Source organism: Cynocephalus volans, chromosome 10, assembly GCF_027409185.1.
Source record: "Cynocephalus volans isolate mCynVol1 chromosome 10, mCynVol1.pri, whole genome shotgun sequence".
NCBI lineage: Eukaryota > Metazoa > Chordata > Mammalia > Dermoptera > Cynocephalidae > Cynocephalus > Cynocephalus volans.
Window position 1 is genome coordinate 103,486,937 of NC_084469.1, and position 10,953 is coordinate 103,497,889.

At 51.9% G+C, this 10,953-nt stretch overlaps 1 protein-coding gene across 2 annotated transcripts; it reads right to left on the reverse strand.

Annotated features, from left to right (window-relative positions):
- Nucleotides 1-4,064: 4,064 nt before the first annotated feature.
- On the reverse strand, nucleotides 4,065-10,520 carry SPC24 (SPC24 component of NDC80 kinetochore complex). 2 transcript variants are annotated; one of them, XM_063112741.1, is made up of 5 exons: nucleotides 10,361-10,520; nucleotides 5,819-5,963; nucleotides 5,577-5,681; nucleotides 5,365-5,441; nucleotides 4,096-4,264 (listed from the first exon to the last, which is right to left on the reverse strand). In XM_063112741.1, exons 1-5 carry the CDS (start codon nucleotides 10,518-10,520, stop codon nucleotides 4,158-4,160), a joined length of 594 nt encoding a protein of 197 aa, XP_062968811.1. In that variant the 3' UTR covers nucleotides 4,096-4,157. The 2 variants fall into 2 exon arrangements, with proteins under 2 accessions (XP_062968813.1, XP_062968811.1); XM_063112743.1 differs by lacking the exon at nucleotides 5,365-5,441 and having other exon boundaries at nucleotides 4,065-4,264.
- Nucleotides 10,521-10,953: the final 433 nt, after the last annotated feature.

Genomic DNA, 10,953 nt, shown 5'->3' on the forward strand with positions numbered 1-10,953 from the left:
CATCTGTAAGATAACATGGAGCTGGGCGCACAGCACTCACTCAGCCTCACTGTGGCCTCTGCTGGGGGGTGGCAACCGAAGAAGGGCCTGGCAGGTCACAGACGTCCAGCCCGCATTTCCGAGTAAGCAGGGCAGGGCGCCGGGAGGTCCTGGAGCCACCCTGAGAGTGGACCAGCCCAGTTGCTTGTAGGCTCTAGTCCTGGACTGCAGTGGGAGTCCCCAGGAAGCCGGCCTCTCCCCAGCCTGTCCAGCCCAGCGGGGACAGCGAGCCTTCAGATCTGACAACCCCAGGTTAAACTCCCGCTTCAGATGCTCACTTCCTATTGCACAAGCAACGCCCTCCCCTTTGATCTGTTTCATGTCTGTAAACTGGGAGCAAATTTGACCTGTCTTCCTGCAGACCCGTGAGAAGGGGACTAAGTAAGTCCCTCTTACTTAGAGGCTGTGTCTCTTCTGAGAAGCCCAGATGACCCTTCAGGGGTGCCAAACATAAAGTGCCCTCCCGGCTCCCGAACATAAGCACCACACACCCAGGGACAGCTTGGAGCAGCAGGTCCCCATGCCCAGACTCTAGGGGCATCACTGTCCTGTGACTCAGTTTCCCCATCTGTAAAATGGATACCCCTCACTGGCTTGGGTTGGTGCTAGGACCGAGGCTCAGTTCTACAGTCGCCAGGCCGGTGTCCTGGTTCCTCACTGCCTGCTCCTGGGGACTTGAATCTTTCTCCTACCTCAACAGAGCTGGCCCAGCACTCAGCGAGCCTCTGGCCAGCCTCCAGAATTCAGGAAAGAGCCGGTCGCCGAAGGGGCAGCTCTCAGAGGGGGAGCAGGCAGGGGTAGGGGTGGAGGCGGGGGCTGGAGGCTGTGGGCCTGAGGCCGTCCTGGGCGGCCGGCCAGCACCGGGCAGTGAGTCAGGGCCCAAGCATGCAGAGCCGGGCCTCTCCCGGCCCCTGGGAGATCAGGCCCCTCCTTGAACTTGCCTGTTGGGCCCCCCCAGGCTGCGTTCCTCACCCACTCGCTTGTTCCACTGGTCAGTCCCTGGTCCTGCCTTGGGGGACGGGGGATGGGGGCACATGGCCCCTCTGAGCCTGGGTGCAGCCTCCCTGGAAGGGCTGTCTTCCCCTTGGGGAAACTGAGGTCCAGGCTGGTGGGGGGAGAGGGACAGTGAGTGACTGGCAGGGCAAGGACTCCTTGGCCCCAGTCCGGGAAAAAAGCAAGGCCACTGCTTTGGGAAGGAGAGCCAACCCAGAGGGGTTAGGGCCCCGGGCCAAGAGCACAGATAAGCCTTGTGTGTGATGTGTGTGATGGCTTCAGAGCTGGTCGCTGCCCACTCCCTATGTCCTTGAGTGGCACCCTCTCGCACCCCTGCCTGCTTTCTGTCCCTTACATGCTGCAACCTGCAGGCTTGTTTGCACGATCAGAGGGAAAATACCTACTCTCCCGCCCCAGGAGAGAGCCTGGGCTGGTCTGCTCTACTCCTGGCACTTTCTGTCACATGGTGAGGCAGCCAGCAGGAGCACGCTGCCCCCTGTGTGGGCAGGAATGGCCAGCAGGATACAGTAGTTACTCCACTGCCAGACTTGCAGACAAACCGATTCCTGGCTGAGTGGCCCTGTGTGTGTGGCTTCTCAGGGACGCCCAGCAACAGCTGGAGACACTTCCTGTTTTCATGACTGACAGGGTGCGCCTGGCATTTGGTGGCTGGAGGCCAGGGAGGATGCTAAATGTCTTATGATGTCCAGGACAACCTCTACCACAAAGAATCACCTGGCGCCATGTCACTCAGGCTAGGCAGGGAAACCCATCTCTGATTTAGGTCTTGCTCTTCGGAGGCCAATGGCACACACAGGGGCTGTGTTACCATTTCATGCCATGTCAAAGAACCTATCAACCTTGAAAATGAAAATTGCCCCAAAGGCTTATGGGAACACTTAACTGCATATCTAAAACCAGGCCCTCAGCTCAAAAGCGGGGCCTCTGAAGTTCTGCTGAGAATCTTTGGGAGCCGAATGCACTGAGGCCTCTTACATTTCAGGGACAGACTAACGACCCCTTTCCTGGGTTGATCTCTCTGGAGCCCAGTGGGCTGGCTTCCTTGCCCCAAGGCCTCAATGGTCACCTGAATGGGCCATTTCCAGTGCCCACTGGATGTGCTCAGATGCTGCTAGAACTGTCTCACCTGCCTAGAATGCCCCTCTCTGAAAAAAAAAAAAACCAGTAATTGCAGTGGCTGTGAACAATTCTATTGTAGAAAGAGGCATGAAACCCAAGCTCAAGTTCATGTAAGTAGCAAGTCTACTGGCTTCAGGCAAAGCTGTATCCAGGGGCAATCAGTGTCACTGGGACCCTACTTCCCTCTCTCCCCGCTCAGGCAGGCAGGCAGGTGCAAGCTTCCTTTCCTTGCTTGGTACAGGCTGAACATCCCTAATCCAAAATTCCAGAATGCTCCAAAATCCAAAACCGTGAGTGTCAACATGACGCCACAAGTGGAAAATTCCACACTTGACAATGTGATGCATGCACAAAATTATTTAAAATGTTGTATAAAATTACCTTCAGGCTTCATGCATAAGATGTACATGAAACATAAATGAACTCTGTGTTTACACTTGGGTCCCCTCCCCAAGATATCTTATTATGTATAAGCAAATATCCCAGAATCTAAAACAATCCCAAATCTAAACATTTCTGGTCCCAGGCATTTTGGATAAGGGATAATCAACCTGTTGTACTCCAGGCGGTGAGGATAAGGGAATAGTGAACACATCCCTGGCTGGCCCTGGCCTAGGTGGTGTGCTCAAACAGTGTTTATTTTGGCTGTTTACATGAGGAAACCCCAAATAACAATGGCTGACACAAGACACAAGTTTAGGTTGCTTGCCCCACCCCCACCCTCCCACCAAAGAAGTTTGGTGCTGATATCTCACTCCACCATCACCAGAGAACCGGGTCCTGTCATCCCTAGAGGAATGCAGTCCTCTTACATGTGGCAGGTCTCTGGCCATCACACCCAAATTCCAGGAAATGGAGGGTGGACAAAAAAGGGTGTATCCTTTTAAGGATCCTTCTAGAAGTCTCTACAACACTTCCACTTGCACTCCATTGGCCTGAACTTAGCTGCAAGGGAGGCTGGAAAATGTTTTAAGTGGGCAGCCAAAAGGGTTCCCTTGATTAAGGTGGGAGGATGAGTGTCAGGAAGGCAACTAGTGGTTTGGGACACACAGCCTACCTTGGAGCCAGGGATCCTCTCCTACGTGAGTCAAATACACTGGGAGTGGGAGAGGAGCAGTGGGTCCCCAAAGGAAAATCTGAGTGTGTAACCTCAGTCTGCTACGGCTGCAGGAGACTGCTGAGAATGAACACCCCATCATGTCACTGCCCTTCCCTGTGTCTCTCCATGCTCAAGTCCTTATCCTTTTATTTTTCGGCAGCTGGCCTGTACAGGGATGGAACCCAGGGCCTTGGTGTTATCAACACCACGCTCTAACCAACTGAGCTAACCGGCCAGCTCCAGCTCCGTATACGTTGAAGTCCCTGTACGAAAGCTGCTCCTGTCCTCGGTGAAGGCTACGCTCTCTCGGGAGGGGTCCTGCAGCAATCTGAGCCTCTCTCTAGCTCGAGGGTGGCGTCTGCTTATGGACACATTCCACAGTCAGTCACGGGATCTTTGTCATTAGTATCTTGTGTCCCTGGTGCCTAGCAGTTATGGATATGCCATGGCACTCAAATATACTCCCTGAATGAAGAAAAAGGGCTCAACTTGAATCAAAAATGATAAATTCCTGGGATCTGTCATTGAATATGTACTATGGTATCATTTGTAAGATGTCACAGATATGAAATCCTGGGCCTGGCCTGGTTAAGTCAGTTCCTCATGGTTACCTAGCAGAGGCCAGTCCAGGACCTGAGGCTGAAATCGGGGGAAAAAGAAATCCAGTAAAAAACCCATTTATGTATAAACAATTTTATTTTTTGGCAGTTGGCCAGTACAGGGATCCGAACCCTTGACTTTAGTGTTATACCACTGAGCTCTAACCAACTGAATTAACTGGCCAGCACCCCCCCACCTTTTTTTTTTTAAATAGACATCTTATTTTAAAGTGATCCCACCATGACAGATTCCACTATGTGCGAGACACGGTCTGTGAGGCTCCCGGCTACCACTCTGTGTCCACCAGGCTCCAGAGATGGTCGCTGATGAATTTCCTGGAGAGCTGGGTGCTGTCCAGGTGGATGGGCTGGGCGATGCTGGGGCCGTGATGGACTGAGGCACAGCTATAAGGAAAAGCTCGCACACACAGCCCTGCCCACCACCCCACGGGAAAGGCTATGGCCTAATTTATTTATTTATTTATTTAAAGAGACCAGTAAGGGGATCTTAACCCTTGACGTGGTGTTGTCAGCACCACGCTCTCCCAAGTGAGCCATGGGCCGGCCCAGGCTACTGCCTAATTGAATACAATTTTTATTAACACATTTATTTATTTTTTATTTTTTTATTTTATTTTTTTAAAGATGACCGGTAAGGGAATCTCAACCCTTGGCTTGGTGTTGTCAGCACCACGCTCAGCCAGTGAGCAAACCGGCCATCCCTATATAGGATCCGAACCTGTGGCCTTGGTGTTATCAGCACCGCACTCTACCGAGTGAGCCACGGGCTGGCCTTATTAACACATTTAGAGACAAATTTTTGTGAACAAGAAGTTAAATTGTGATAATGCACTATCTTTTAAAAACTGTAGTAAAATACCTACAACATAAAATTTACCATTTTAACCATTTCTGAGTGTGCAGTTCAGTGTACTAACATTGCTGTGCAGCCGTCACCAACATCACCTCCAGAACTTTCTCATCTTCCCAAAATGAAGCTCTGTCCTGATTAAACTAACTCCCCATCCCCCCTCTCCCCTACCCCTTGGCATGAAGCATCTTACTCTCTGCGGATTTGACAGCTCTAGGTAACTCACATAAGTGGATCACACAGTATTTGCCCTTTGTGACTGGCTTATTTCACTGAGCATAATGCCCTCGAGGTTCAGATTCTCCTTCCTTTTCATGGCCGAGTCATATTCTACCGTATGGATGGACCACACTGTGTCGATCCATCCATCTGCCGGTGGGCACTTGGATGGCTCCCACCTCTCGCTATTGTGAATCACGCTGCTGGGCACGTGGGGCATGAGTGTCTGTGTGTGTCCCTGCCTTTGTTTCCTTTGTGTGCCACCTAGGAGGGGAACTGCTGGACCTCATGGTAATGCTGTTTCTAATTTTTGAGGCCCACAATCCTGTCTCCCAGAGCAGCAGCACTGTCTTACCTTCCCACCAGTGGTGTGCGCGGCTTCCAAGTTGTCCCCAAAAGGATACTGCCTTTGATCACGCCTGGCTCACACTCGTAATCCCACTCAATTTTACTAATTTGGTGATAAAGTTGAGCCACATACCTATACAATGAGACAGAGAGAAAAGAAAGTTAGCCCAGCATTGACTTACCAGGAGCTGCGTGACTGAATCCAGAGACGTAGGCACACACTCAGCATGTGCACGCACACACACACACACACGCTCATGCAACGTACACGGCGGAAGGGATTTTGACTGTCGTATCTTCGTCAACTTCCCTCTCCTGTCTCTCGAGATCAGCCTCGATCTCCTTGAGCTCCTCCAGCTCCCTGGTGAGCTGAGTTGGGCAGATAGTTAAGGACCCCTGGCTTTGGAGAGAGGGCCGCCCACGTGCTAATACCAGCTGTGACAGGCCCAGGGCCCCCCGGCTCTGGGCTCGCTTTGTAGCGGAGCCTGACCCGTTGGCGGGAAAGGATATAGGAGTTTGGCCTTGACCCGGGCGTCCTCCTCGCTGGCCTTCTGCAGCTCGGCTTCCAGCTGCTGCAGCTCGGTACCCCCCTGGTGTGCCTGCTTGTTGTTGTCCAGAAGGCTTTGGGCCACTTCTTTCTCCATGTCCAGGATCTCTGTATGGTGGGAGAGAAGGAGGCTCCCTAGGGTCTGTCCTTCCCCCAGGACAGCAGAGAAGAGGGTGGTCCCACCACTGCATCCACAACGAATATTCCCACTTCCCACCTGCAGCCCTGTTTCTAACCACCTACCAGAGAGTTCTACCTGGAGCTCGCACAAGTATTTCTATTTTACCAAAGCACACTTAAATGCACCAGAAATAATAAAATCAGTCCTTCTTTGCACATCTAATCTTAATTTTTTTTTTTTTTTTTTTTAAAGATGACCAGTAAGGGAATCTTAACCCTTGACTTGGTGTTGTCAGCACCACACTCTCCAAGTGAGCCACGTGCTGGCCCTCTAATCTTGGTTTATAACAGGAATATCTTATAGCAAGAAGCCTAAGACTTACTTTCCACATCCAGTTAGACATCCAAGACTCGCAGCTTCCCCTTTCTCCATCTAGTTCTAATCCTCGTCCTCCCCACCCCAATCTCCCTAACAGCCCCCCAGCTTTGCTTTGTTTTTGGAGGGCAGCTGGCGGGTATGGGGATCCAAACCCTTGATCTTGGTGTTACAAGGCTGCGCTGTAACCAACCAGCTCCTCTCCCTCCCCCGCAGCTTTGGTCTCTCCCTAAGCCAATCCACCCATCTTTTCTGCTCTCTGCCTCCAGAGTGGCTGCGTTAGAGGCCAGATGCAAAGTTGCTCCTCTGCTCAAAGACCTACCATGGCTCCCCAGTGTCTCCAGGATAAAGTCCCGATCTCCCCTGGAATCTTTACCAGTCTTTCTCCCCAGCTTTCTACCCCACCATGTGCTTTTTTCTCTCTCATCATTCTTCAAACATGCCCCAGTTTTCACAGTCCTGGGCCCCAACTTCCTGCCCTGCGCTCCTGTCCCCAGAGCATGTCCACAGACAGCCTGCAAGGCCTCAGGCGGCTGGGCACTCTCCTGCTTCCAGGGCACAGCTGTGCTTCCAAGACAGACCTATCACATTGATTTTTTTTTTTTTTTTTGTCTTTTTCGTGACCGGCACTCAGCCAGGGAGTGCACCGGCCAGTCCTATATAGGATCCGAACCCGCGGCGGGAGCGTCGCTGCACTCCCAGCGCCACACTCTCCCGAGTGCGCCACGGGCTCGGCCCTCACATTGATTATTTATTGCTCGTCTTTCTTCTTTGAATCCAAGCCTGAATGTTATATTCACCATACATCTCCAGCACCTACCCAGGATAAACACACGTTGAACAAAACACCCAGAAACAGAATAAAAGAAAAAAATTCAAAAATTCAAACAAAACAAAACAAAACAAAAAACCCACTCAGAATGATCAAAAACATCTTAAGAAGGCTACTGTGCTTTTTCCCAGAGAGTCAGAGAAATCTGCCAACTTAGAGAAGGCACAGATCAAAACACTTCCCAAAGGGCCCACATTTAAGTTTTTAAAAACTTACAGTAAGTTAATTTTTAATCAAAGTATTACATGTATATGGTTGTGAAAACATAACCATACACACACCCCCTCTCCTGGCTCCCTACCCCTGTGAAGCAGCCACTTTCAACTTCTAGCTGTTTTCTCTGGCACTGACCTCCACATTTTTAAATAATTTGCTTATGCTGCTGTTTCTTCATCCGTCTGTTTTCGACGGTGGCCGCTGATTTCCTGCTGGGACAGCCGAGGGTCTGGCCGTCTCACACAGCCTTCCCACTCCTCCTCCGCCCACCCTCTTGATGGACAACTGAGTCTTCTTGGATTCTTCCCCAGGGAATGATCTCTTCCTCAGGACGTCCATCGTAGGGTTCTGTGTGCTACATGCCATGGGATGATCTAAGAGCTCCTGCTCGGACATTCCCACCACAACCCTCTGGAGGGTGGTTTAACCCCTTCCCCATCGGAGAGAGGAAGAAGAGGCCCAAAGAGGCACATGGCTCCGAGGCTGGGATGTGAGCCGGATCTGTTTGCCTCAAAGCCCAGCTCCCTAGAACACTGACTCTCAGTCTCCTAGGCCCCAAATCGATCCATTCTGCTAAAACCCAGGCAAGGCTGGGTCATGCTATTTTTCTCCCCAAACCGTCAATGGAGGGGAGTTATGGGGACGGAGGAGGGGAGAGGACAGGGAGACCCTCCTGGGACATCACGTTTGAATAATGTCCAAACTCCTCCTGGGAGCTCACCAGGCCACTGCTGACCTGTCTTCTACTACTTCCTCTTGGTTCTCCAAGTTCATTCTCACCTCCCAGCCTCTGCACTTGTAGTCCACCCTGCCAGGAAGGTGTCCCCTTGAGCCATCCTGTCGCTAGCTCCATAGGCCCTTCCAGTCTCAACTCAGGGCTGGTCGGTTAGCTCAGATGATTACAGTGTGGTGCTGTAATACCAAGGTCAAGGGTTTGGATTCCTGTACAGCCCCCCAAAAAAAGCCTCAACTCTAACGGCACTTCCACATAAAATGTAGAAAGGCATTAAAAACACTTGGCACTGAAGCTGCTGTGGAAAACTGACTGGTAGTTCCTCAAAAAATTAAACGTTGAATTACCACTGGAACCAGCAATTCCATTTTGGGATATATACAAAAGAGAATTGAAAATAGTGTCTTAAAGAGATATGAGTACATCCATGTTCACAGCAGCATGATTCACAATAGCCAAAATATGGAGGCCGCCCAAGTGTCCATCGACAGACGGATGGACAGTGTGGTCCCCTCCATACAATGGAATGATTCAGCTTTAAAAAGGAGGAAAATCCTGACACGTGCTACAACATAGATGAGTCTTGAGGACATTGCGCTCAGTGAAATAAGCCAGACACAAAAGGACAAATACTGTGTGATTCCACTTACAGGAGGCCCCTATGGTCGTCAGATCCACAGAGACAGAAAGTAGCATTGGGGGTGCCAGGGGCCGGGGAGTGAGTGTTTAATGGGGACAGTTTCAGTTTGGGAAGCAGAGAAAGTCCTGGAGAGGGATTGTGGTGACAGCTGCACAGCAACATGAATATACTTCATACCACTGAACCATGTACCTAAAAATCGCTGCAATAGTCAGTCTCATGTCTATTTTACCACAATAAAAAAATAATTTAGTAGCCTTAAAATAAGCAATCAAACAAATCCTGGCACAGGGAACAGCGGCTATGACGGCACCAACTGTGAGAGCCTCATCTCCATGAATCTCACATCAATCCAGCAAGGAGTGCTGTGAGCAGGGCCGGCCCGTGGCTCACTTCCCCACGGCCACGGGTTGGGATCCCTATATAGGGATGGCCGGTGGCTCACTTGGGAGAGCGTGGTGCTGACAACACCAAGTCAAGGGTTAGGATCCCCTTACATCATCTTTTTTTTTTTTTTTTTTTTTAAAAAAAAGGAGTGCTGTGAGCAGCTCCATTTCACAGATGAGGAAACTAAGGCTTGGTGAGGGAAGCCACTGGACTGGGACCACAGGGCTCATGAATTAACAGCTGAAATCCAGGTTGGAGGCTCTGGTGGGTTCTTCTCACCTGCAGAGAGGCTGGATCTATACCCTCTGTCTAGGTTAAGATATGAAGGTCCTTCAGAAAGTTCATGGAAAGTACATATCATCTTTCAATTATATTTTACCACGATGTTTTTGAAGTACCTTCATATTTATTAGCAGAGCTTTTCCCCCCCTTTACCTTTAGGTAAGCCTGACCTTCGATGGCATCTTGGATCCAATGACAATCGTACAATTTGTCCAGGGTTCTCTGTGTGATGTGCGAGGTACTGACCGCATCAGTTTACTTAACCTTCACCACGCCCTCCCTCCTCACCTCTTTCAGGTTTCTGCTTCAACATCTCTTGCAGAAGGCCTTCGCTGACTCGCCCCCAAAGCTTCAGCACTCCTCCTTATACAGTGCAGTTGTTCTCCTTCGCCCATCACCTCCTGCCATATTTTCTTGTGTGTCCTGTCCCCTCCTCCCCAGTAATATGCCAGCCCCCCCCAAAGGCAGGGTTTTTGTCCCTGCGGCCACCCAGGGCCTAGCACGCAGCAGGTGCTCCATAAAACATCTGATCGACCTCAAGAGGAAGAGATGGACTGTTGTTACAACCATGTGACAGCGAAGGAAACCGAGGCCCAGAGAGGTTAAGAAACTCACCCCAAATCTCACAGCTGGGAAGTGCTGGGATTCGAACGCGGCGCTTTGACTCCTGAGCCCCAATTCAAACCCTGAGTCCCCCAGCTCCTGCTCACGGAGCGCTCAGAAGGGGCCAGGCCCTGCGGGCTCCTATACTTACCGCTAAACCATGTCATGAAGCCCATTTCACGGGTGGGGAGACTGAGGCCCAGAGGGGACAGCGCCCACCTGGCGGTCCCACGGGGGGACAGGGCAAGGGACAGGGCAGCCCCGCAGGGAGGGGGTTCCCAGGCAGGCCCGGCCGCGTCCTCGCTCCGGCCCTCACCTTGCAGCCGCTGCCCGGCCTCGTCCTGCGTCTCCAGCAGCCGCTCCACTACCTGCTCGTGGCGCCCCAGCAGCCGCCGCCGCTGCCCCTCGGCCCGGTTGGCCCCCAGCAGGCTCAGCAGCCCCCGGCTCAACTCCTCCAAGTCACGGAAGGCCGCCATGACTACGCCAGGGCCAAACCCGCGCAAATTTGACTGCCCGGGGGGCCCTCCCACTTCCCGGAGAGACCCATTTCCATTGGCTTGCTCCTCCGTCAGTTATTAGCAATAGCCAATAGGCTTTGGAGAGAATCGACGGAGGGGAGCGCCTCGCGATTGGACTGGTGCGTCTGCGCCGGATCCTCCGTCAGTCATCAGCCATGACCAATCGGCGCAGGGAGGGGGCGTCTCCGGGAGGCCTGCCTGATGCGCCTGCGCAGGCTGGTAGGCGGCTACGCGAGTGTGAAGGTGTTTGTTCCTCCATAGTTGGAGCTCCTGCTGCGTGCAGGGCGCGGTTCTGGGGTCGAAGCAGTGAACGGCTTCTCGTGGAGCTGACATTCTACAGTGTGTGCGTGGGATGCACGCAACAGAAGCAACAAATAAATTCTGTAAGAGA